The following is a 27,929-nucleotide window of genomic DNA, read 5'->3' as shown; positions in this document are numbered from 1 at the left end:
ATGACGTGATGTGCATATAATGTACCACATGGCAAGTCAGAGGACATTCATGATCTGGGCAAGCCAGGCTTCTCCTTTGCTATTAAAATGACACAATCTCTGACAGTTTTTATTTTCCATTCTTTGGAACATAATCAGAAGTGCTAATCCCAAGTAGTAAAAAAATTAGGAATCAATTTCTCTGTTCTGCCAAAGCCAAAATAAAAATTACTTAAGCATGAATTTTAAGAATAACACACTGTGGATTCTCCTATTTTAGGCCCTCTCAGTTCAGTCATAAGTAAAAGAATATTACACTAAAAAAGAACCAGAAGATGACATTCTGGAGATCTCCAGAAGTTAAAGACTAAAGGCAAATATTCCAATAATTTTCTTAAAATACTTGGAGACAAAAACAGATCAAAATATCAAATGTTTTTCTCTATACCTCTGTTTTCCGCTGTCCTGGACATAAATCTTAAGCCATAAATCATAAGTCTTAGATCACTTCAAAGCTGGTTTATATTCCTACTGAGAGATTTTGCCAAGAAGGTCTGGCAGATCAGTGTGGATTGATACTGAGGTATATAGCCCAATATACACCAGGTTTTGTATGAATGGCAGGCACAAATTTAACTGATGGTTTCAAGCTAAAGTGACTGAGTGCCTGGAGATTTGCTTCTAGTTTTCCTACCTGTTACAACTGCCATCTACCTACTCATGCCTGCTTCTGTTTAGAAGTGGCCATTCCCCATTCTTATCAACATACAATAAAAGTTGAGGTTAGATCCTAAAAGCCTGCTCCTGAGCTGGTAAAAATGAGTAGAAATCTGTTAGTAGAGGTTATATGAGGTGAGATTCTTGCTGCTGAGAATTCATGTGTGTAATTCTACAGATAACTATATCCCCATAAAAAAGGATTTTTAATAGACCAAATCAGAAGCTTTTTGTATAACACCACTGTCACGGACATACACTGAAAATAAAAAAGGAAGATCACAACAGAAACTTACCTCCTGATCAAAAGATTTTTCAAGAACAGTCATATTATGAATTTCACATTAAAGTGGCATGATGCACCAAAGAATAGGCAGGTGTGATATGTGGATCCTAGCCTTTTGACACTCCTGAAAATTTGAACTGGTGTTCATAATCCAGACAGCTTTCACAAACAGTGTCAGCATCCTTCCTGTCTTGAAGATTGATGTCCTGAAACAAGTGTCCTGATTGATGGACATGACAGATCACTTGAAAATGCCTGAATGCTCAAATAATGCAAAAACAGCTGCCAGCTTTCTATGAGTCCTGTGTAGCAAATCTGCTGTTCATATTTCTCTGGCCATACACATGTATACACGTTTGCAGTCTTGGGGATCTGAAAAGATACCTTCTGCAAGACCTGATACAGCTTTAAGAGCATCCTTCCCCAGTAGTTTTCTCCACATTTGGCCCCTGCATGCCATCATGCTGAAGCTGGGCAGACAGCTGATATGGCATCCAGGCCTGGATCTGGGTGAATTACCTTTTTGGGAGGGAAAGGGTGACCTGCCACAGCAAATGTGGCAGAACTGGCCTGTTGGCACTACTAGTTTTCTTTTTGCTGATCTACCTGGTAACATGACAAGGACTTACAGCTAACGTTGGTGAACTTGGAATCACAGGATCACTGGCTGATGTTGGAAGGGACCTCAGGAGACTACCTGATCCCATTTGCCTGTTCAAGCAGGGCTACCCAGTGCAGGTGGTCCAGGCAGCTTTTGAAGATCTCAAAGGAGGTGACTGCACAGCCCCTCTTGGCAAACGATACCAGTTTTTGGCTACCCACACAGTCAGAACCATCTGTATTCTGGTTTGTGCCCATTAATTCTTGTCCAGGCACCGGGAACCACTGAAAAGAGCCTGGCTCCATCCTCTACCTCCATTGAGGTATTTACAGATACTGATAAGATCCCTCCTGAACCTCTCCTTTGTTGAACAGTCCCAGTTGAACTCAATGCTCAAAAAACAGCTACAACACATTCAACACTGAGAAGCACTTGGACACTTCCAAAGGAAGAAAAGAAGGGCCTTGATGTAAGCAGGAATAAAGACTTGAGCATACATTATTTGTTTAGATTCAAACATCGCTTATAATTTGGTATTGAAGCAAGGTGAGAAGGCACTGGCACCTTCTTCCCTCACTGCTGTGTGGTCAGCACTCACCTTGAGAGTTTTGTTGTGCCTCTGAAGCTCCCGGCACAGGCTTTCAAGCTTGCTGCGAGCAAGGATGGCTCGGCTGTGCTCACTCTGCAGCTGGTCCTTTTCCTTAGTGATCTGGGCCTGCCTCTTCTGCAGGTACTTGAGCTGCTTCTGCTCAGCACGATGCTCCTCAAGCTGAGCAGGGAATGGGAATTAAAACAAGTGGAGAGGAGAAAGGAAAAAAATAAAGTGAATTTATCCAAAGGGCAGCTGTGAGATTTTAGTTTTGTTTTAATGTTAAGAACTGGAGTAGTCAGTAGCTCTTTACACAGTGAGATGCACAGCTTCTTGTGCACCACAGCCTGCTCACTGGCAGGGCAGTATAGGAAGCTGAAAAGGCCTTTACTTACTCCAAGTGCTGCTCAGTGCAGTTCTCATCCTACAACCAAAACTCAATGCCTTAAGAGCTATTGGGAAGAAAATTTACTTGGCCTCAGCCAAACTAGGACAAGGCTTTTCAGGAAAGGATTCCCCAGAAGTGCCAGTGGGCACCTCCTCTTTGACAGGCTCCCCTCATTCATGAAGTGTCCATCAGTCATATTTCTGAAGGCCCCTGTCATGGGGATGGGTTACAGGGAATCAAACATCTTTCTGTCTCTTTGGCTCCACCTCAGTTCTGAGGAGTATAAAGCCTGGCAGCTGTTTCTGCAGATGTGTAGGAACTGTGTTTCTCAAAGGGCTGGAGGGAAGAATCTCATTGGAGGTGGGAGGAAAGGGAACATCAGAATTGCTGATAGCAGCCCCACAAATATCAGTCATTTCCTCTGACACATTCCTGTTAATGGCTGTTGGACAAATTTGCTGTACTGCAAATTAACACTGTAAAGCAAAACGGCATGTCACCTCTGAAGCATTTAATGATTTCTTCTTCCATCCCAACCTGCAGCAACCCTTCTTTCTCAATTACAGGCATGTATGCATTGTGAGACATTCCAAAAGTCCAAAAGATGTTTTCCAGTTATTCATGAGCTGCAATATGAAAACCTTAATAGTAATAGTTGCCTGGGAAAGTTTGTGAGTGTGGGGGAGTGATGTGGAGCTCAGACAAGACAGGTGGCAGGAATAATATGTTGCACTTGCTCTGCCCAAGGATCTGTTTTCTGCAGATGTTCTGTAATTTATGCTTATGGTATGGAGGTCTGTGTATTATCAATCACATCACTGCTAGTCATACCACAAACCAAAGCAATCACCAGCTTGGAGGATATTTACAATTGATGCTCAGCTTTCAGCATGTTGAGCTGTGCATTTTTACCCTGGTAGATTAGAATAGGAGCCTTTACATCTAATCAAGTTGTAATATTTTTTCTATCATTGTAGGGAAAATTAGCCTCTAATTAAGGATTTGTTTTCCTTTATAAGCTTGGTTTTGGACCCTTCTTCTTCCCTTTTAAAACACAAAAAAAACCCCATTCTTTTTGCTTCACATTTTTCATGCATAGCCTGTGCTTAGTAGATAATGCTTTGTCCAAATTTAAGATGATTTGCTCAAGCTGTGTTTGAGGTAGGGGATTCAGAATGAAACAGCACTTAGTCAGATACCAAAAGGCTTACAAGCATCTTTTGCTCTTTATCTATCTGTTTATTTAATTATTTCATTCAAAATGCCTTACTCTAGAAACTGAGGTTTGAAAGTTCTTAGAAATATCTAGTATGTTGCATTACTTTTGTATGGAAGAAGGAAATTCACTGGCAAATAGGAATGACAGAAGAGCACCAGAGATGAATTTTTAGAAATAAGTAATGAAATATCAGCTAAAATTTACTTCAAGTATAAGGAATTTGATGGCTGACCTGATTAGATAAACTCTCAATTTAAGAAAACGAAAAAAGCAGTTTTATCATTACCCCACTGTACTCTTACGATACTCGTGTCTATGTATCAATGTACAGTTACACCCAGAACTTGAGAGATGCTCAGGATTATTGAAGCCATTCAAATGGAATTCCATATGGCCCCAATCACTCTGGCTACATCAGAATGCTCTCTGGTGGCAAGTTGTAGGGCACAGCTTATGTCCAAATGGTTCAACTGTTTCCTCCCTGTCCCTGTAGACATGGCCTCATTAATACCAGCAGAGTTGCAACCCATGCTATTTTCTGATGCCATCAATTTTTGCATGTACTCATCATGATAGCCTGTTCCAGAGCATGTGCTAACACTTAAATAGCATATAGTGGAGTGACTTTGGGGACATAGTGCTTTGTTGTGTCCCTACATATGAACAGCCTCTTCAATCAGAGCCAGTAGCATCACCATGTGCTCTGAAGTCATGGCCAGCACCCAGTTCACTCAACCTGGCACAGTGCTCTCTCCCAGAGCTGTGCTGCAAGAAATGCTCACATCACCACATGATTAACTGGACCAGGGAGCTGATCCAGCTGGAAAATAACTCAGTAAATGCAAAAAGTGACCTGAAGTGTGTGATGGAGATGGGCAACAGGGGACAGACAGAATGGTAACTGCTAACAAGCAGTGCTGAGTACTGTAAGGGTTTTTCCCATAAGCTTTAAGTTGTATTAGTTAAAGGATTTATTTTAGTGACATTGCATAGGATGTCAAAAAAGAATGTGTTTTTGCTTTAGTTCCTTTCTCCTTCATGGGTTATTGGCAATGTGGGCCATGTTCAGTGCTCCAACAATGCCTGAATGCAATGGAGAGTACATCAGAGAAATCCTGTTTCAGTTAATTTGTGGACGCAAGGTCCCTTTAGGCAAGGGCTCAATTATAAACTGCCAGAGCCCAATTTATGAAATCAGAGAATTTTACATGGAAAAAAAGGAAAGCTGAACATCACATTATGATGAGACATGGACACATCTGTGCATAAAACCGATTACAAAGTCAGTGTTCTGCTTGGCACATTATTCCATCTCCGTAAACTAAAATTCTGCAGCCATTTCACTTGTGAGATTTCCACTGCTTAAGGACACTGAGACCTTTAACTACTGAAAAGAAAATCCTTTATCTGAAAATAACCCATCTTCATTGTGGAGAGAACAGAGAAAGGGAGTTAGGTCACCATTACAGGTGTAACATTATAGTTCAGGTTTTACTGTTCATTTCACTATACTTTGTTTTCTCTGATGATTGGCTTCAGCTCTCTACTTTCTGACTTTCTACACTCTGACACTTCATACTGCATGTTGTTTCCACTTTGATCAGCTCACTGGTATGCAAGGTGAAGGAGCACCTGTGTGCAGAGGTATGCAGGGCTCCTCGCAGAAAAGGAAAGCAGGAGTACCAGCCACTCGGAGCTGCTGTAGGCTTGAGCTCATCTCCAGGGTGTGTGTTGGTGTGGTAGTGTAAAACAGCTTCATAGCTCCATTTTTCTTAACCTGTGGAAGGAATCTATCCTGTCTTTTTTAGCTATCTGAACACACTGGCAATGCCTGAGTGCCAGCATAAAAGTTGTGGAGAACTTGAGCCTGTTACATCCCTATGGCCTGAGCAAGAAAGGCAGATTGACTTTGAAGACTGATGTATGTGCAAAGAAAAGGAGGACTGTGCTTTTTTCAAAATATGCCACTAGAGAAAAGGCTTTTTTTCTTCTTCTTCTTTTTTTCTTTTTTCTTTTTTTTCTTTTTTTCTTGTTCCCCTATGCACCTTCTTTAATTTACCTAACTAAACAGGTTTGTTAAATAACTATGGGTTAAAAATTAATCACACTATTCCAGTACCTGTTTCATGAAGATCTGATGAACACCAATGAATACTCTAGGGATGCATAAACTGAGTATTTAGTCTAAAATAGTCATGAATAATCTCTTAATGAAAGCAGTTTGTATAAGAGAAGAAACATACATCCCTCGAAGAAGGGAGAGATGTTTAGAGGATTAGAATAAAATCATCTTCTCCCTGAAAAATGGAATTATGCTCACAGTATTAAAATGTGTATAGAAACTTATGAAAGACATGTTAAGAATAGAAGTGAATAAACAGTTTTAATAAAGACATGTTTTCGTTGTTATGACTGTAGCATCTCAGTGATTCCATTCCTTCTGTTATACCTCCTTATGCCAGAAATATTATACAGATTTATCTTTAAGTACAAATATTGTCTTATCAACTTTTTAGCCCTTTCCAAATTCAACTCAAATTCCAGCTTGTTTTCCTCACTTTTTTTCTTCCTCCCCACTCCCCTTCCACTTGTTCTCATTCGTAATTGATTATTTAACCCTGACAATTACTTTTTTCTATAAAGTTAACAGCACAGATGCTACTACTGTGTGAGGTTGGGCCATGATGAATGGTGTGTTTATACCTTCCTCTATAGACAGTTAGGAGGGAACCTTTGCCATACTCACCAACTCAGCATACTTCTTAAATAACAGGTCCAGCTTCTCCTCTGGCGTGGTCAGCTTGTTCAAGGTTTGCATCAGGAGGGTGGCTTCCTTCCCTTAAAAGGAAGCAGAGATTTGATGGTAGAGATAGTTTGTAGCTGACACACTGTTACGAAATTGTTGTGTGTGTTTGGTTTTTATGTATGATTTGTATATTTGTTTTTTATGAATGAAAAATCTCTTTGCAGGAGTGAAGTGATAGAAACGGGCTACTCTTGTGCTGCTCAATACACACTTGTCTAGCCAGGTTTGGGCTACATGAAAGTGGTGTAAATCAGTTCCCTGATTTGGTGTAATGAATATGGATACCAGAGACAGTCTAATAATTATCTTGGCATACATCACTAAATCACTGTGTAGATAGTCATGTATTATTTCCACGCTGATACTTTTTGGTATTCATTTCAGCCCTCAGTATGATCTAGAGCTTGAATACTGCTAGTTCTTAGAATACAAAATGTCCCTGGCTTCCCTGGAGCTGAGGTTAGTTGTGGTACAATGGGCTTGGACATACTTTTCTGTATGTGCCTCTTCCCAAGAGGCTGGGAGGGAAAATTCACCCTCATCTTTAGGACAGATTCTTTCTACTTCAAGTCTAGTGAAGCCCAGAAGTACTGTTTGTGGAGAATATCCACTATTTCAGACTAAGTTATCCCTATAGCACTGATATAAAATAAAAAAAAAAAAGGGAGCTAAAATCAATCATGGAGTAAAAGTTGCAAGTGCAGCTGGAGAAATGTACTTTAGTAGTGTTTCCACTTGTCTTGGAGAGGTACCAACAAGTGCACCACAGCCAAGGATATCGGAATGGGGGAGCTGTATTTCACATGGACATCCAAGAAATCTGGACAAAGAGCCTTGTTTCTTTAAGCACACTCTGCAGTGATTCTTCTGTAGGATTAGTCTAGTGTTGGGTTTGAGTTCTCATACAGAGAAGAGGCTTGAGGATCAGTGCAAGTTATGTATAAATGTAAATAAACTATTCATTTGCTAGACTGGGATGCAGCTACATTGCTCTCTAGTGGCTGTACAGTAGAAACGATTTTAAGCTCAGCTAAGAGGATCCTGCAGTTGCCAAGAGGACCAATGACTATGCTTAGGGGGAGCAAACTTAATGATTTATTGCAGTCTGTGATGAGTCTGCTGAATGAAATATAATGAGATCATAGCAGTGAATTTGTTTTGCAGTTTCCCTCTCGGCCACTCTATGTAGTAACACCACTGGCACAGCTATGACCATTGAGAAATCATACCTGAGGGAGTAGGAAAATAGATGTACAGGGGCATAAACAAGAGATCAGGTGTCCCTTTGTCTAAGAAAAAGTATTCTTCAGTGTTTCTTCAGACTCATGGCTTTGGCCACTAGTTTGAGGGGACCATTAATCTATCAACCATGTGATAAAATCCTGAGCTTTCATCCCTGTACAAGGATTAATGTCTGATAAAGCCCACTGTATCTTTTAGGTAACTGCTGACAATTTTTATCAATTAAATAAAGTTATGACAGCTGCCGTGGTTTTCAGTGGTCCCTATCAGCCATAGCAAAGGCTTAAAAAAGGAAAAAGTGAAGCCCAGGGAGGTTTTACTACTGTTAGCAGAACAGCTATGTAAGTACACAAGCACTTGCCTAGTCCTTTCAGGATTTTCTTCTCCAGCTTTTGTTCCTTGCTAGTGCTGGGCTCCTTTGCTCTTGAAGCATCTCCAGGGGCTGGTTTGTCTTTCTCACTTTCTTCATTTGCATCCTCATACTCTGCATCCTCCATATTGCCCACATCTCCCTTCTCCAGCTTGTCAGTTCCTGCTGTAGTGCCATCCTTCTCCATCAGACTCGCTGCAGACCCATAGGTTTTAATGATGTCCTCCAGTTGCCGGCTCAGCTCCTCTGAGATGTCACATGTAGCTGCTTCAGGCCGGGCACTGGTTTGGTCTGTGGGGGACAGGGGCTGTGAGCTGGGGACAGGTTCCTCCTTGCTTTGTCCCTGAATGTCCTGCCTAGGTGAAGTAGAAACCTGCTGCTGCTTCTCGGTGAACTGGTCATTCTCCATGCTTGGTGCAGTACCTGACAGCAAAACAACACAGTTAATTTAAAAGCAGAGAAATTAGTTTTCTCAGTGATCACAAGGCTTGGCCAGGATGTGAGTGATCTGGTGTGGGATTTGGTGTGGCAGGTCATCCTTTCACTTTGGCTTGATGAATACAACACACTGAAACAAACCAACAAGGTGATTTACCTGTTGGGAGAAAAGTGAATTGTACATCTGCCAAGAGGAAGATAACACTGACAAAGCTTGACCTCTTGTTACTGTTGCAAGTGATAAAGCACAAAAGGGCACCAGAGCCATCCATACTACTTCCTTCTCTGAACACAATTTGCCACTTGCTTGTTTTTCTTGATTAGTTTCACCTGCAATACTGGCTATTGACACAGGCAGCTTTGCTTCAGATTTGCATCACTTTCACTTCCTGTTTCTCACCCATCAGCACATCTTAAGTCAATAATAAGGAAAATGAAGTTTTTAGAAGAAGCTAGAGAACTGAGAATTATGCTCTTGGTGTGCCCAGCATGATGCTTGATATGTGAATGGCCTTGCCTGGCAGTGACATAGTAACAGCAACAAACAGTTCATAATAAGATAAACAACTACAAACCACCTTTCTCTTGTACTTGCAGTGCACTGCTGACAGCTTGTTTGATAAAGTACAAAGCGTTGAATAAATCAGAGCATTGTAAAATCAACCAGGTGTAACACAAATTGATATTCAATGCTAGTATCTGGTTTGAATGTTGCATAATTGGCTCCCCAACTTGCAGTGGAGACTTTGCATTTTTCCAGACACATCCAACCCACAGCCCACAGGCTGCATGCAGCCCGGCACAGCTGGCACTGTGGCCTCCCCCTGCCCCATGCCATCATGGCAGCAGCCTGGCCCCTCAGCACCAGCTGAACATGGGAGTGCTATCAGCCCCATGGAGGCACAGGGCAGTGCCAGCTCACAGTGCTGGCAGATACGTTGATGGATTTTGATACATTGGCTAGACACAGTCCTGTGAACAGAGAAAAATACACAGCCGTGCTTTTTGTTTTGATAAAGGAATTTTAAAACTGCAAAAAAGATCATCAATTTTTGGGTTCGTTTGCAACTCAATTTTCTGTCAATGTAAATTGCTTTGCAGCCATGCCTTGCTCATATCATCGCTTTCTGGTGGTTGACAACTATTTTCCAGGAAGAGTAAAATTTCATCAAAAATCGGTGAGAGCTCTTTGAGAACTGGAGCCACTGCCATCAAACCAGACTGATGCACTAGTTTCACAAAAACAAGGTCACATATTCCACTAGTTTTTTGGCTTTGTTGCTTTCTTTCTTTTTAAATATATATTAATAATTAAGATTAAAAAATTAAAAGAAGTTTTGTTGCTTTATACACACTAACTATCTTATATATTTAATAAGGGCTGCTCTAGAAGTAATGCCTTCTGCTTAATCATGTTTCTCCACAACATCAGAGGCAGATTTTGGTGGTATGGCAGAAGAGGTTGAAACTTTCCACCAGTATTCCATTACATGTTGTTGCCTTGTGACAGATGGCAGCAGAGGGGCAGTCTGATAGAATGATGCCTGACACAGAAGTACAGATGAAGCAAACACGTGGAACTGACACATTCATCGACACTTGCTGAATGCTGAGCACAGTGAGGTGATGGATGATGTGTTTCAACATTCCTTCTTGTAATTATATGATTCATATAATATAATTCATAAGGTACTTAGTGGGGACAAGGAACAGGAAGGATATTGCTTTGTCAGATTTCTTATTTTTGAAAAGACAACTTGTTTTGAAAATATGGAGCTAAATGAGAAGCATTTTGTTTCCTGTTCAGTTGGCTGTAACATATATTTGCTATGGTGTCTAAGCTTCTGCAGCTTTCAGAGTCATAAACAAACTTGGCCAAAGGCAGTGTGTGATAACAGAGTTGTAGTTTATTGTTATACATGACATGGTGTTTGTTGTTAAAATCTCCCCAGTCAAAGTGGTTCTCAGTACTGCAGTAACTGTCACTACTAAGGCTAATATTTTTCAAGATTTGATTGGTGAGATATCTGATCAGACTTATGGATACAGGACTCAAATATTACGTTTCATCATCTCTAAAGCAATTCACTGTAAGACTATATTTGAAAGCTTTGAGTGTGGCTCAGGATGTGCCTGAAAGCTGGTATCTACAGAACCATGGCCCCCTTCAAACACAACTCACCAACAGCAATGACTTGGAAAGACAGCTGGATGCAGTCTCATGGACCCCATCAGGCAGATGCATCTGATTCTTTCCTTCCTACATTTGGCACAGTCTGAAAAGTGATTGTAAACTTATACTGGTCAGATTTGGTGTCCTATTGACTTCAGTTTATCTTGAAAGATTAGGCCTTACATGTACAATTTAGGTAAGCAATTTCAGGTTAGGCAGACGTTTGTGATCTTGTTTTGACTAGCATTAATTGACAGCCAATTAATACCACTTCAGTAATATTACTGCAAATGCTAAGCTAGAAGCTCTGCAAAACATGTTTTTGTTTCTGACATGTTCAGGCTAGTATTTACAATTGTATTCATTAATTTGAGGTAATTGGCAATTGGCAATCAATCAGCTAGAAAATCCAGGATCATCAGCTCTTGTTTAGATAGGAAAAAAATGTTGTGAAATATATCCCCAATTTAAGCCATGTTGTTTTGTAATATGTTCAACACAGAAGGATAATCAGATCACAAATGCTTCACTCTCAAACATGAGTTTCTCTTCATCCTACCTCCCTCTCTCTGTAAGAAGGCACATGTTGATGCTCCCTCTGTCAGTACTCGTAGTGAACCCCTGAAGTCTTGTTGAAGACATGAAGTGGGATGGCTGTGTCCTATGTCAGTTCTTCTCCACTAAGAGCTCTTGTGAAGAGCACTGGAAGCCAGAACCTGGCCCTGCTTTCCCTTGGGAGCTGCTTTTCAGCTGTGGGCATACCAGTAGCCCCCTCGATCACAGCAAGGTCCCAGACACACCTATGTGCATCTTCAGCCTCTATTCGCTTTGTCCCAGACCTGAATGCATCAGTAGGGCATTCCTGCTTGCCTATGGACCTGCCCTATCACTGGGAAAGTGCTGGTGGGTTTGCAATCTGTATCTATCTCTGAACTCCCCACATACCCAGCCCTGACCCTAACCCATAGCATGGCTCCTTGCGGTGAAGTCCCTACTTCCGTCAGCCATGTCATCATGCAGGCTCATGGCTCTCTTCCAAGTCTTAACACCATCACTCATGAAGCAGCGCTGTCTGGCTAAGGTTCTCCTCCTAAGTGAATCACTAAGACTGCCTACAAACACAGTAGGCTCTAAATCAGCAGCAATGATTGAGTTATAAACAGTGTTTCTCAGTTAGAAGTGAAACACGTGGGTGAACTGAAGAGAAACTGAATGTTTTGAAAACAAACAAAACAAAAGTTGACCTCACAGGAAATCTTCACTGATATGATCTATATCATTCCTGACTAGAAGGGGATTAGTTATAAGTTTCTGAAACCACAGCAATTCACATGTGCTGAGGTTAAGGCTATCAGCCTGAAATGGTAAGCAGACAGGAACCATAGAAATAACCAGTGACTCCAGAGTTGTCACTTACTATATCATACTGAGGATTGTGTTTACACAGGCAAGCAAACATTTTAGCATTTTCTTTCATTCTCCTTTAGGCTAAATCAGAGATCTGATAACTGCTTTCAGCACAAACACAATGTCTGTTAAGACTTAGCACCTCGTTTTGTGTAATGGATTCCACAGTGTGAGAGAGTTTATATTCAGGAAGACAGAGCAGCTCTCATCTTCTGAAAACAGCCTTTGGCGACGGGAAATTTTACTGCAGTAATTCCCAGTCCTGCTCTTGCTCCAACTTGTTTAACCTTGATATGCATCAGGAGTTCTGTCTTATCTGGCCATAAAAGACTTACAATGCCAATCCAACAAAATCCCAAGTATTTACATTACTGCTGTCTCAGACACAGTAATGTCTAAAAATTAGGTGGCTGATCCCAGCAGAGAAGTTCCTCAGTCCCTTAATTTCCAACAGACTGAGGCAAAGGAGACAGAGCCTGCTTTTTGACTCTGCCTCTTGACTTCTGTGACTCCTACAGCTATCACTGTCTTCACACACACAGGGATTTTCTATAGGGCCTTAGCTTATTTTATGGTGAGGGATAGGACTGACCAGTCATTTGATTGACTCTGAGTGTTTGGTCTTGTTTACTTTTTTCCTCCTGCACTTCCAAACCCTGTACTTGCCCCACAACTCTGAGATCAGTATCTCTCTCAGCCCTACCTTTTTGCACGCAATTTTGATTCCAGCTCCCTACATATATTCCCTACAGACTGAGAAAATAGTACAGCCATACAATGCTGTTTCTACATCAGCCTTGCAGTTTTTAGGTCTGTGTCTGCTTGAGATAGCCAGTCTAAATTTCAAGCCCAGACCCTAGGTGTGTGTGTATGTTTCACTTTGATTCTGAGTGTAAGTCTGAAACCCTAAGTTTGTCTTCATCATCAGCAAAGTTAGAGAAAACCATGCTGGAGTCTGTAGGGACAGCATTGCAAGTCATGGCTGGGAGGAGGTGTTGGCAATGCAGCTCTTGGTTGCTTAGCCAGGAAGACCCAGGACCTAGCTGTAGTGATGGTCTTCCACCACTAGGAAGCATCCTGAGAGCCTACTGCCTCCCTATGCTGACTGTGGCAGAGCTTCTCGTTTCCTCTCCTCCCTCAGTAAACACTCAACACATCCTATGAGAAGGACGGACCTCCTTTGAACACTGCCCCAGCCTTGGATGAGAGGTGACTGATGCCAGGCACAGGCTGATGCCTTTCTGTAGGAGGACTCCTGTCCAGACCTGCTGTCCTGCAGTGAGACTGGTGCCTGGGGTTGATGCAATCAGCATGTTGGGTGAGAGAGCACACAAATGCGGCAAACACGCAACATAACCAGAGGCAACAGAAAAGAAGTGTGCAAGTTCAGTTAGATAATGTGCTGAGTTGGTTTAGATCTGACCGTATCCCTTAGTATTTCACATATATGGCACTATCTGCATTCACTCTGCTTAGACATCTGTCAGTGCTTCCGAAGCAAAAGGTTGGTGAAGCAAAAGGTTGGCAAAGCAAAAACTCATGAGCTGTGTTGTTGCTGCTGGACAAACCACCCCACACAGTGCCCTGTGCCAGCTCTCCTTGTGCTGCTGGGGTGGAGGTGCTGCTGTAACTGGAAGCTTTATCCCAGCACAAACTGAGCATAAAACACAGGTCTTGAGCTTGGGCTTGCATGCTGTCACAATTTATTACTATTATTATTATTTTGAACAGAACTCTTACCATTCCTTCTCACAGGAATTTCTTTGTCCTTCCCTTCTTGCAGTCTGAACTTCTGAAGGGTTTACTAATTCGCCTATATTTAGCACCTGCCTCCCCATGGATCCAACAGAAAGACACATGGCACCTGCTCTGCAGCCAGGAGTTATTTTAAGCACTTCTAAAACGGGGAATAGTATTTCACACTTTTTGCTCAAAATTCACATACTCGCACATACAAGTTCCCTAAAACAAAGTGTTCTATATAATTACACCAGGCAGCATATGCCAATAAAACCTAAAGCTTCACTTCAGCATATCACCATACTAAACTACATAACACCTCCCAGCAGCAAACATTAAACCCTGAAATGGCCAGCAGTGGTGTAGATCCAATTACCCTCTAGAAATATAGAAGTGCCTTCTTATAGCCTGAAGGCTGTTCTATATATTACTTCAGAACGCTATGACAAAATCAGCTTTATCAACTATGTGCTGCAGCTGAATGGTGTTGTGATTTATGCATGATTTTCTAGCACAAAATCAAACAAATCTGGCTGTTTGGTGGCATGTCTTCTTACAGGCATGGATAGAGCCTGGATCCAGAGACTTTCTGATGTCTCCTGTCTTGTGTTTCATGTGGTACCTGAGTCTTCATCAGTTTTGTTGTCACAGCCATGGCCTCTATTTGCACCCAAAAGCCAGCTCTCCCAAGTCAGCTTACATTTTTTTGATCATTCATTAAAGAAACGTTTCATCCTTTCAACAATGGGCTTCCATGCTCTCCTGTTTTCCTCACATGCCACACAGCACCCAGGCTTTTAAGGCTATTCCAAGGAAAGTGGGCTGTCTCAAAGGGAAGCACTTAGATTAAAGTCCTTGTGCCATGCCACCAGCAGTAACAGCAGGGAAACTCTTTGTCAGACTTACCAGAGCAAAGAGAAGTGCAGGCAGAAGTCAGGTAGAAAGCTCAAACCAGGGCACAACAGCAGCAGAACACCGGATTATAATCCTGCCACCAAGAAGATCAAGTAAGGGGGAAGGAGAGAGTGACACAGCAGGAACAACCACCGCAGAGCCCAAATGCGCACTGTGCAGGGGACTGGCTGTGATAGGCGAGCAGGGAGGCTGCCTGCTAGTTGGCAGCATAACCCAACTATGTTGGCTATTCCCTTCTCTGACAGAGATAGCATGAGAGGTCAGTGACTCAGGCCCTTAGAAAGAAGAGATACAGGAAGGATTCAAATACAGCTGCTACTCTTGAAAGCTAAGTCTTAGTCCATCAAGGATTTGATGTGTTGTGTTCTGTGAAACTTATCTTTATTAAACATGGACTGATCAAACTCTAAGTCTTCTGTCTACACCATGAAGACTAGGGTGGCTTTCCACAGTGTGAGCTCACACCTGTGACTGCCCTTTGCAGTCTGGGCTGGATTTGTTATAAACCTGATTCCTGGTCATAGACTCACAGGAGGACCACTGGATGTCTCTTGCCTTTTGCTCATAGCAAGCTTAGCTATGAGCTGAGACCAGGTCTCTCAAGGCCTGTATTAAGTATTAGCATTAAGACACTGGGCAATCTGTCCTGCTGCTTGGCTGTCCTCAAGGTGAAAAAGTTTCTCCTCACATCTGGGTTGAACCTCCTTGTTTCAGCTTCCTGTCCTCCCACCTACACCCCTATGGAAAGCCTGTATCTGTCTTCTTGTTAATCTCATAGGTACTGCAGGCTGCAGTTTGGAGTTCTCGAAGCTCTCCCTTCTCCATCCCACCTTCCTTAGACACAACATGGGGCAAATAATCCAACCCCAGCCACCACAGTGTCCCTCTGGTGAATGGACTCATTTCTGCGACTGGAATGCTAGGAGAGATGGCTGGTGTAGTCTTCTCTTTGAGTCAAGGAGCTCTCAAATAAATGTTTTTGTTGCTGCCAAGGTAACTTGTCTGACCTACTTTCTTCATGATACCGTGCAGGCTCACTCTGGCCTGAAGTTGTTTGTATAAATAGGCAAGCACTCCTCAGGGAGTTCAGCTGCATGCTGTTTATCCAGCGACCAGCATCTCCCACTGCTGTGGCCCACAAGTCACTCAGGCAGCATCTCAAGATGCCAGATGGCCTAAGGACCATCTGCTGCTTACTCCCTAGGGAGAGATGTAGGTCAGTTTAATGCACAAAAATGCAAGCAACTGGGAAGCAATAGACTGGTGCTGGAAGTGGCAGGCAGTGCTATGAGAAGAGAAATAGGACTTCAGCTCCAGTGGAAAATAATAAGCCTCAGAGCAAAAATAGGAGGAAAAATAAGTATATACTAAAAAAATTTGGAGTAATTTCTTAAACTGATGCATTGTGTGGCACTGGAGGATCTAGAAATGTTTTGTAGCAATATCTGATTCATGAGGAAGTGAGAGAGAACAGCACTGGACTGCTCAATATCTAGAAGTACTGTCTTAGAGGTATTTGATATGTTGAGAGCATCCTGGTCTTTCTCTTCAGAGGACTAAAGGACTTAATTTGTGGAGATAGTTATCTGCTGGGAAAGGGCAGCTCATCTGATCTGGAGATATGGGGGCTATGTGGCTTGAAGAAAAAAACAGTTCTTTAAACCTTCAGACACTGGTAAACAGAATGCAAGACAAGTTCTGCACCATCTATTCTCTTACCATGGTAAGATGATTATGTGTTCACTCATTTTTGCAACAAATGGCATGCACACGGACTGTTGTCACACCTCAATAACACGCAGGGATTTGTGGGCAGTGACAACATGGTTGTGTGTTGGAGACTTTGAAGAGTACTGATAAAAGGAAATTAGTTGGAGCCATCCTTATAAATACTAGCTACAATAAATCCAAAGGTCTGAATTGCTCCCATTAATGCAATACGGAAGTCAGGAAATGGAAAGGGAAAAATAAAATCCTTGGTCCTGAGCATGTAAGTAGCGTGTATATGCAGATCCCAAAGATTGTAAGGGATCTGCTGGATTTCAGCCTGTAGGAACAAGTAAGCATTTTGCAACCCTCTGAAAATAGTAGCTGCTCTGCTCCACGTGCTCCTGCTTACCAGCAGTACAAGAAAATCTGGACACAACTGCTTCTGGTCATGTTTTGCATGGGGATGTGGACTGCAGCAGAACCACCATGGCCTGACACTTCAGTGCCAGGTCTGCAGCAGGGAGAGAGTAATTTCTGGGTTTTAGCAAAGAAAACTTGCTAACAATTTGGTGATCTTCACAGTTTTCCTGTTTTTCAGTTCTTGATTTATTTTTGGGTGGATGCAGGTCTTTCAGATTATATTGTACCTGAGCAGAGTCACTTCATGTAACACTACTGCTTCTCCTAATTATGTTGGAAATAAAATTGATCCATTCTGCTTAAACCATTATGTATCATAATATCTCTGTGCTACTGTGCATTTGCATAACACTATTATCCCATAATAATAAAACATGTAGTATAGTAACAAGCATACATATGTATAACATATATGAATAATGTGGTTCAGACATAACTCCCACAAAGGTCCTGAGTCACAAAAGCAGAGTGTTATGAATGCAGTGGTCTAGAAGCCAGAAGCTTGATGAGTCAGGCAACATCCCCCTGCTGTGGGAACAGAGTGTTGTGAGAAGAATCCTATGAGGTCCCAATGCCTGGTCTCTCAAGACTGATCTCCACTGGGTTTAATTTAGCTCTATAGAAGCGTTGTAAACATCTGGACCTGGCAGATATTTTGCATGGTGACCTCTTGGGAATCATTTCTCTCCTGCTGAGTCCTACATTAAAAAAAGAAAAAAAGAAAGATATTTACATGTATTTGCATGCACAAAGCAGGTGCTCTAGACAACATCAATTTAATGCAGATTTCCTAGCTCCAAATCAATCTCAAAAGGGTTGAGAGGTTATGATTTGCCTTCTAATAAGATTTTATGGCCTGAAGGGTTTGTCATATACTGAAGGTTTGCCAAGTTTCATCTTTACAACTCAAAGATCCTAGCTACAAATGGCAGTTAATAACACAGCCAAATTGGCTGACACAGAAAATCCCAACAGGCATTAGACATAACTAATTTAAGCAAATAGTTTAATTCTTAATCTACATCAGTAAGAATATAATTTCTGAGTTTTAGTGAAGAAACCAGTCTAAGAAACTGAAGGAATTCCCCAATGGTTTGCTACTAAACAGTTTTTGATTTATTCGTGGAAAGATTCAAGTCTTTTGAAACCTTAAGAGCAAGCAAAATCAATTATCAGGGTTTCAATTTTCTACAGGCAATTTCCACTGCTTCAGCTTGCCCAAGAGATAGACTCTCCATAAATACATTATGCTGTGTTCTATTTGAAGAATTTGGCAAAATGGAGAAGAGATTCACTTGAAAAATGACACATGAGGTAAAGGAATCCCTCAGGTAAGGCATACAGTCACACCTGAATGCATCTCTGCAGTTTGGAAATAACCTTTCTCTACTATATTTGGATAATTTATTAGGAAGGAAAAGAACAGTGTTATCTGATTCCAGTTATACTGGTACTGCAGTGAAGTTACTGCTGAGTTAACACCGTTGTAAGCTAATGCATAATCAAGTCTGAAACTTTTAAAACAAACTGCATAAAACTGTCTATTTTTAATTTAATCTAAAAGTGATGCCCTTCCAGCTAGAAGAAACCTTTTATCAAATGGTAGTGGGAGTAGAGTTGAACCCAGTCAACTGTCTACCCAGGACATTCTGTAACCCTACCAGGGGATATCTCTGGGTCCAATTCAGCTGCAGTCACTCTGTAAATCACATAGCAGACAGTACACCAGTCAAAAATGACTTACAGAGAAAAAAGTTACCTATTCCAGTAAAATAGTGTAAACTGACTTACGTAAAGGTGCTTTTCCTCTTTCCTTCCCTTTTCTAGTAACATTCACTTGCACTAGCTTTGTTATATGTAACATATTATATATAAAGACTGCTGCTTGAACTTGATTGCAAAAAATTAGGAAAGGACAGGAAAAGATTTATTAAGAGCTTGGTTCTGCAGCTGCTCTACATGTGAAGCTCTCATAGATTTCATGAGGAACACCTGCTGGTGAGCAAAACAGAGAATAAAGCAAATCAGAAAGTGAAGACTAGCTCTCAGTTATAGGAGCTACACATGGGCAGTAAAGCATCACAAAATAGGAGCCAAACATCTTTCTCTGAAAAAGATGAGATCCAAATTTGGCTGACAGTCCAAAGGAATCTGAGGGCATTGCTCAGGGGCTGAGCTGAGCAAAGCTAAGGTAATGACTAACTTAGCTAAGAACACAGGTTGGAAGAACGGTGGTTGTTACAGTGGGAAGGGCATAGATTGGCATACTACTTAAATGAAACTTGGAAGTAATGGAGATATTTGTGCTGGTAGTTATTGACATGAAGAAAGAGAAATAATAGAGGCAACAATAGTGAAAAGAGTTGTAATGAGACCCTAATTTTATAGGATAATTACAGAGTGGCTGATGAAAAGTTAGTTCAGGAGGAGCAGCACAGCGGCTCACAGAGATGGCAGTACTACTGTGCAATGTCTAAAATGGCTGCTGATGTAAACACCAATGACCTATTTTAAGACATGTGTGGAAAGAGAATCACCGCAGGGGAAATGCAAAAGGGTAAAAAAGGTGGCGTTAATAGATTGAAACAGTAAAACAGTTCTAGTTGTGCATGTGGATAAGGTTTTCCTAGTAGTCCAGGAAGAATTTCCTTCTTAGACATGCCACCTTCTGGGGGACCAAATGAGAAAAAATAAAGGAGGAAAATAAAACCCAACAGATAGAAGGATGAAAAAAGAAAAGACTGAATAATAACTTGTACTGAGCTGAAAGACAGGTAAGACAGAGGTGACATCAGTGCCAATGACTTCGCTAGAATATAGCAAATCTTCATTTTGTGTACATAAAAAATGCAAGGATGCATGTTGTATTTATTGTGAGAGGCAAATTTTGCCCCTAACTTAGGTCATAGGCTTGAACAGGGAGATATGGAAAGACATGTTTGCAAAATTCAGTCTCAGAAACCTTCAGGTATCTCTCCAAGATTCAACTAATATACATTTCATTTCACTTTATTTATTTATTTATTTCTCTTAAAGCACTCTGAAAGGTATCAATGCATAGATCTCAGCTCTCAGTTACTTCAGAGTCACTATGTAAACTGGATAGTCCCAGAGCAGTTGGAGTGCTGGGAATTGCTGAACCAGGGAAAAATCAGCTGTTTGGCATCCTTTGTGGAATCAGAGAGAATAATTCTATTTCTACATGCTGACACTCTGAAACCTCCATCAGCTGTCTGCAAAATCAGCTGTGTTCCTATAGCATTGGAAGACACACTTGTAGTCCTTGTTTATCTTTTGGTTGCTAGTAATTGTTTTCTGAAAATAAAATGTATTTTCCTGAAGGTCCTAGTTATCTATTAGTGAAATATTTAAAACAAACGTTTTGAATTGAAATTTAGGAGCAAACTTTTGTGGCAGTGGTTTCCAGATGTTCAGTAGCTTGCCTGCAAGCATCTAATGTAATCTATTAAGCAAGTTCAACCTTGAGCAGCAAAAAGAACATTGTGCTCATTGCCTGAAAGAGTAAACTGAGACATACAATGTTAGATGTTAATGCACAATAAATAAAGACTTGCTGAAGGTCATGTGGGTAGAAACAAGATGTGTTCAGATATTTTTCTACATTAACTGAGATGTGCTTACTTTATACATGAAGACTGGAGTTGCTTGCATAGAACAGAGGGGGATTCTACCTCACAAAAATGTACTCAGGACAAGGTAATTAAAATCATACATTGTTGTATTGTTGTTCTAGTAACTAACAAGTTTTCTCATATACTTTTTTCTCCTCACCATTTGTTCTCCCACCTGCCTTACAGGATAACCAATGAGTAAGTTACTCAGTGCCTTTCTTTGTGCTCTGCTAGCATGGGTCTCCCGCTCCCCATTTGTACCTCAAGCTACCACACCAGTACAGAATAGCAACAACTTATGCAAGATACTCACTCTCTTCTGTGAATCTTCTGTTTCTCAGGGAAGAGTGTCCTGTAAAATTCTTAAATCTTTAAGCCAGTTAAATTAGGAAGAAAAGGGATTGGAATCATGCAAAAACTGCATTTGGATCTATGTTCATTCCATTAGTACTTCTACCAGGCTGTCTGGACAAGGTCTGTTTCTCTTAAAATGCCTCCTAATCTCTTTTGTGAACTGAGAAGGACCACACTGGCCATAGTGGGTAACAGTGGATTTACATCTCAGTATCTTTTTCCACAGACCTGTCTGGCATGATAAGCATTGCATTTAAGAAGATTCTTAAGGTAGGAAATACATCTACCTGGAGCTATTTTGTCCAGTCATTCTGTTGGAAAGAGATCAGTGGTGACTGTTTCTCTACATTGGTGTGTTTCATACAAACCTCAGGACAAATTTTGTGCGAAAAAAAAGTAGTGTGGAGCAGTCTCCTGGTATCCAGCAGTAGCAAGTGGGGAGTTTTCTTGGTATTAGGGAATTCACATGGAACATGAGAGTTCTCCCTTTGTCTACACAGGCTAAATATGGTGGAGGAAAAAATGGTGCAATCTTTGGACACAGCAACATCATCCAGTAAAGTAAGCAAGAAGAATAGCCACTGTTTGTTAAAGCTGGAGACTTGTTTCATCAGCCAGAGCATGGAAAAGAAAATATCTGTCTTTAGTTATGTTCTTCTTTATAACTTATTTGCCAAACAATTACAAAAAGGAAAAAGCAACTGGAGGGCATGTCAGGCAAGAAGTCTCTGAGAAACTACCAAATACTTGTGTCAGCTGTAAGTAAACAAGCAGAATGCATGGTTGCTTTACAGCTGACTTACTCTCTCTTTTCTTTCCTTTTGTGTCACCAACAAGATGTTTGACAAGCTGGGTTCTTCTAACACTTTATCAGTCTCACAGTTCTGTCATTCTGTTCCTTCCTAGAGTGTCAGGTGTCAAGGATATGCACAGGTCATCAGTTTTCCAAGTAACCTTGATTAAAAGGTAGAAGAAGAGCAAAATACAGCATTTCAGCGTGATCATCCATCTCAGGCAACACACATTGAGGAATCATGAACCCAGTAACTGCTGCACAAAGGAGAATAAGCTGGCAACTTGCCTTTCTAAAGCAGAGCATGAAACCCACTTGATAACAACAAAGGTTTTACTGGAAACTTGAGCTGGTTTGAATATTAAATAAGATATATATCTACTTCATTATTTTAGCAGAACAAGCGGGAAAAGTACCTATCCCCCTAAGCTGTAGCATACATGAAAGTGAAGACGTCAGTGTGCATATACTTAAGTTTCTTGAAAAAGTAATATGCAATTTCCTCAGAAAGAATGAGGCTGGCAGAAGCCACTGACCAAAAGGAGTTTGGAATTCTTCACTTTTGTTGAGGGGGAAAAAATAAACAGAGCCACAGACATTTTAGGAAAACATTAGTTGATCAGATTTAGCAAGAAACATCATAACAGCCTTTCATCTGCCTCCCTTTCCTTTTCGGTAGGTACAGGCTGACTGCTACCAGGGTGTATTGAAAATATATGAATCTATCCTGATCCTGCCATAATATGTATAGTATATTATAATATATACTCAGATATATATGTGAATTCAGTTAATTAGGACCTTGGATAGACCCCTGGTTGTCAACTCTGATTGTGAACTCTGGTTTAATGTAATCTTAAATCATAGCAAGAGGTGCTGGAGTTACAAGGGATGGTTAATGTTTGTACCTATGGTAATGTGCTTGTGGAATGTTTTAACTTGGTTCAGTGTTACCATTTCAGAGTTTCAAGAAGGATTAATGAGACCAGAGTCTGGCTTACACCAGCACAGTGTGCCATGACTAAGCTGTGAATCGTCATCTTTAAATAATAATGCTCTCAGAGCACTTCCAAGCTCACTGACACTGGTGGGTGGCTTAAGGGAACACCAGAATAACTGCGTTAGACTCAGAATGTGCAATGCAGTCTTGGCATGAAGTACTGCCTGCACTTCAAAAGGGATCCCAAGGGCATAGCTTTACTGGGTAATCTGTCTGGATCTTTGAGTTGGACACTTCTGGCCAAGCATTTATCAAGACCAGAACTAGATCCAGGGCATCGTCTGCCTAGATCTTGGTGAAAATTGCAGGGGATGATAATTCCTGTAATGTTTACATTTCACAAATCAAGATCATTGCCTTTTGAAAATTCACTGTACAAGAAATCAACAAAATGTAGAATGAGACTCTTTTGTTTTATACACTAGGACTGTTCCTGTTTTGCCTGCTCTCTAAGCGGAAGAATGGGAATACCATTCAGGATTTAGCTGTTATGTGCAGCAAAAGGTAGAGAGGCCAGAAGGAGGAGCAAGGAAGCAAAGTATCACACCTCTCTTCTTTAGGCCCAAATAAAAACGGAGAACTAGATCTAGATTTTAGAAGTGCTACACTTTACTGTTACTGTTTTCTGTTTCATTTTATGGAACCAACCTCATTGTTTAAATAGAGCTTCTAGTAATAATGTTTGGGAAATAAACATGTAATCAAAACCAAAGTTTCTAATAACTTTCTATGGAGGGCATTTCACTACCTGTGATATTTACATGTGGAATGAATCATTTCCAAAAGACTTATAGATTAGAAAGTTAGGAGACAGAATCCCTGTGCAAATTAATCTATTTTTGTTGTGGTGCTGTTGTGAGCTTGGGTGTAGTTCTTGAATAGATGAAGGCTCTGCCTCATAAGCATTTACCACTTTCAATTCCAATGACTCTTCGTTCAGTTTAAATGTATGCCATGAAGTAAATGCTCCACTTCGGCTTTAATCAATAAGAAATGGCAGGGTTTCAGCTACACCTAGTGGACAAACGCTCAGTACTGCAGCCTTTCTACAGTCATCCGTCGCGTTAAGTTGTTCCTGCTCTGTTTCAGTTTATAAACTGTGACTTGAACCTAAACCCTCCAAGCACACTTCAGCCATTTAAACAGAAGCTTTGAAAAATCTGTATGATTATATCAGTGTTGTTGTCTTTAATGTGAAGTGCTTGATTAAATGGTCTGGAAAGAGGACATTGTCTCAGAAGGTAAGAGTGAGGGAAGAGGAGCAGCAGTCCCACCGTGGGCACTGCTGGCTTCCAGTGCAGTGCAGCTGGTCCCAGCCCACAAAGCAGGACGTGGGGTGAGATGCCAATCAAAGGCTGCTCTTGGCCTTGTAGGGTAAAGTCACACAGAGGTGATGTGTGAGATCAGCTGTCACCGTCCCCTGCGCAGCTGCAACCACACAAGGTCAGCATGCATCCCAAAGGCAAACACACCACCCCCTCAAAACACCTTCATAGAATCACAGAATCCTTAGAGTTGGAAGGGACAGGAGAGGGCCATCTAGTTCAACTCCCCTGCAATGGATGGAGACAGCACAGCTAGATCAGATTACCTTCAATGGCTTGGTTTTGCCCTGATTAAACCTAGGTGAGGAGAAGAGAAAACATGGGGTCTGTGATACCTCCTGGTCACCAGAGAACTTCCTTACAACATGAGTCCAAATTATTGGATTATAGGGATTTTAAAAATGGAGAAGTTGGCTGGAAGGAGGACTAAACACAGGCTCCAAGTCTGTGTTTTGGCTAAAACAGCCTATAGAATGGTGACAGACTGGGAATGGGACTGTTCCCCTGATGCCCAATCTGTAAAACTTTCTTTGTGGTGACTATAACTGTGGGTTTTGTTTTTTTTTTTTTAATTATTATTTTTTGCTACCACTTAGAAACATGTATACACATCTCCACACCACGTACACGCCTTATCCTTTACCTCGTTTCTGGATTACACACTAGTCTTAATACAGTTTGCAGAGAAGCAGCCCAGCACCCTGCCTAAGAGCAACCCAAACCATCGCTAATTAGCTTCTGTACAAAACAGGTGTGTGCGGAGGCTTGGTGCAGTGATTTGTCTTTGGAAAATTCCAGGAATCTGCTCCTGCCTTCAAAATACATACATTACTTCATTCAAAGCTGATGGAGGACGTGTTTGCAGACAGAGATAATATTGATTACTAGATCAAATAATGCTGCTGGAAGAAAAAAACGTTTTGAGTTGCAAGCCTTTAAGTGCTTATCCTGGTGAAGAGAGTGAGGAATCTGAAATCCTCTGTGTTACTTCTGTTTAAATAGCAGCAGATAAGACGTTTTAAAGACTTTCAACAGCTCCACCCTCTCCCTGGCAGAGTACTTGTATTTGCTAAGCAGGCTGTGGTATCACATGCACAGAGCAATTGTTAGGAGGCTCAGTGTCAGAACTGCAGATAAGTAGGTGCAGCTCCAGGATCTCCTTGTGAAGAGCATCCGCTAAATATTTAGCTTCTGTGATTAAGAGATGCTTTGTACTTGCTCTGTTGTCTTCAACCAGTGCTTTAGGAGCTTGATGGGTCTGAGCGTTTTTTTTATTTTACTTTATTCTTGATAAAGTAGGGAATATATTGTCAGATGAACATTGCAATAAACCAAAATAACAAAATGTCCCGCTGAAAGAAAAAGGGTGAGAGAAGTGATAAGCTGGAAAAAACATTATTTTTTTAAGTATGTTAAAGATGTGTCTGAAAAAGCTTGCTTCAGGTTTGTGATCAAATTGCCCCTGTGTAATTTTTTAAAGGGGGGAGGGCACAGCAGATGGACTGGGACTGAAATACCTGATCCTTCTCTATTAAAAACCTGCTGCTGCAAATTTCCTTCTAAAACGAGGCAAATAACAGAGAATCTACCATAACAGTGGCTCATCTGTTTGGTCATTTGATGTATCTCATTATCGTTGCAGTTACTGGGACTCAACTTGTGCGTGAGCACAATAGTGGCACCGTATTGAAATGTGTAAATATATTTGAAGAAAAGATATGAAACACCTCCTCTGTACTGACAACACAATTCACTTCGAATCCAGGAAACCCTGAGAAAATGCTGCTGCTATGATTTCCTAATTGCTTTGGTTCCTCAGCTTAGCCTTAATGCACGTACCATTTTATCTAATATTTTTGCCTGAATATTAACAAATGAATCAATAAAAGTATTGTCATTTAAACAGTTCCTGCCAATGTCACGTAGTCCTTGTTCGCACTTCTATGCCTAAGAGTGATGATACAGAAATAGATCAGGTTAAGGTCAGTACATGTACTCCAGATCTGTAACACAGACACTTCTTATTCCTGTTTGTGATAGCCCCTCAGTAAAGCATTTTGGAGGACATGGAGGCTTCAAGAAGAGTAGAGGTAAGGTCATGGATGAGAACTGCTTTTTCTGGCACCGTCTCCCCTCTCTTCATGCCCCTGCCCACTCTAGGTAGGTCTGGCAAAACTTCCAGTTCAAGAGGGAAATGGGCTGTTTGGTAACAGCCCCATGTTAGGTCCCACTAGGCCACACAGTCAGGAGGAGCTATAGAAACACTTCATGCCATCAGGAAGTATTACCATACAGTACCACTGATATGTGCTACAGCCTTTGGCCCGACAGCAGTGATCCACAGTGTTTTTGCACCCAAATTCCCTGGTGGATCTGGTGTGTGGAAAACATCTCCTGGGGAAAAGAAAAGGAAAAAAAAAAAAAGAAAAAAAAAAAAAAAAAAAAGAAAGAAAGAAAGGAAGTAAAATAGAAACAAATGAAAGGAACTCTACAAATCCAGATGTTGGAATTTTCCAATCCCTCTTGCAAGACAAGATAAGCGGGGGATAATCCTTGTTTATATAACGGTGTTTCGGGTTTTTTTTCTTTCCGGTTTTGCTTGTTTGTTTTTAAGTAAAACCTGCGACCAACAGACGTGTCTTTTTTTTTCTCCCGAGGTTGGTTTGCTCTTATTCTAAAAGCCACAGGAAGGATTTTCGTGAGGCCCCGCATCCCCTCGGGCCGCGTACCGCAAGGCCAGCGGTCTCCCACAGGGGGGAGCCATGGTGCCGCCGCTCAGCGCCGCCCCTCGCAGGTGCTATGGATGGGTCGTGCCCAGTGCCCCCCAGTATCTCCGGGCCCTACATGCAGCTGTGGCTACAGAAGGAGTGGTGCTTCCTCACCCTACCCAGCGTCCGTCTGTACCTTCTTCATACAGGTTGGAATAAGCAGAGGATGGCACACATCAGCACCAATTTTTCCACCCAGGGTGTCTTGCGTGGCGGGACAGCTTAAGGCTGATCTCCGCACCGAATAAAGCAGTGTGGCTATTTATGGACGTGGCTTAAAGAGGAGCAGATCTCATGTACCATGTTCCAAGTTCTTGAAAAACAGCCAAAGCACAGAGGTCAAGTTTCCTGTGCTAAAAGCAACTTAATGGGACGCAGGGCTTCAGCGTCACTGTCCGGTGTCTGACGGTAGCTGGAAAACTGGATCTCTGCGCATTTTTCACTGATCACTGTGCTCAAATAATAAATCAGTTTAACTTATTTGTAAGCAATATAGGATCATCTCTAAGGCCCGTTTCTGCTTCAGCTGCATGTGCCATTGGGAGCATTACCACAGGGTTCAGATCAGGAAGATGAGGGTCAAGCCCCCAATATTGCTCAGTAGATGTTATTATGCATAAGAATATACAGAACTGTAATATCCTCTGGGATGTGACTCTTCATTAGAAATTAAGGGACAATGTAGGCAATATGATTATTTTGCAAATTTCCCCAGGGTCTACTTTTAAGAATCTGCAAAAATCCTTGACAATGCCCAGCCTAATGCCAGAGACTTTGGTGGCTGCAGCAGCTCTCATTAGTTTTACAGAGCTGTACACCAATAGGCTTTGCTAGTATGCCTGTGAAAAGTGCTGCCTCTTGGAAAAGGATTTAGATTAGATGTTGAGATTCTTTACTCAGAGTAACGAGATGCTGGCACAGCTGCCCAGAGAAGCTATGGGTGCCCCATCCTTGGAGGCAGGTTGGACGGGGCCTGGGCAGCCTGAGATTGTGGGGGGCACCCCTGCCCATGGCAAAGGGGGTTGGAACTGGATGACATTTAAGGTTTCTTCTAACC

General features: G+C 41.5%; 1 protein-coding gene and 1 long non-coding RNA gene across 3 annotated transcripts in view; one reads left to right on the top strand and one right to left on the bottom strand.

The window, feature by feature from the left end:
• Positions 1-15,000, bottom strand: part of TXLNB (taxilin beta) — a 34,704-nt gene extending 19,704 nt beyond the window's left edge. The window contains exons 1-5 of one of the 2 annotated variants that reach the window (XM_015858413.2): positions 14,862-15,000; positions 10,818-10,911; positions 8,189-8,620; positions 6,526-6,617; positions 2,182-2,352 (exon numbers count right to left, since the gene is read on the bottom strand). In XM_015858413.2, coding sequence (XP_015713899.2) covers positions 2,182-2,352; positions 6,526-6,617; positions 8,189-8,606 — 681 coding nt within the window. In that variant the 5' untranslated portion in view covers positions 8,607-8,620; positions 10,818-10,911; positions 14,862-15,000. The remainder of the gene's footprint in view (positions 1-2,181; positions 2,353-6,525; positions 6,618-8,188; positions 8,621-10,817; positions 10,912-14,861) is intronic. The other variant, XM_015858412.2, reaches the window with a different exon arrangement.
• A 124-nt stretch (positions 15,001-15,124) lies between these two features.
• Positions 15,125-27,363, top strand: LOC146761402 (uncharacterized). The gene is made up of 2 exons (XR_014944033.1): positions 15,125-26,194; positions 26,762-27,363. It is a non-coding gene; the product is annotated as an uncharacterized LOC146761402 (long non-coding RNA).
• The last annotated feature ends 566 nt before the right edge of the window (positions 27,364-27,929 follow it).

The sequence above is a fragment of the Coturnix japonica genome, chromosome 3 (genome assembly GCF_054131305.1).
Source record: "Coturnix japonica strain WE chromosome 3, WE-NBRP24, whole genome shotgun sequence".
NCBI lineage: Eukaryota > Metazoa > Chordata > Aves > Galliformes > Phasianidae > Coturnix > Coturnix japonica.
The sequence above is the reverse complement of the archived record's forward strand: the minus strand, read 5'-3'. Positions and strand labels throughout refer to the sequence as shown.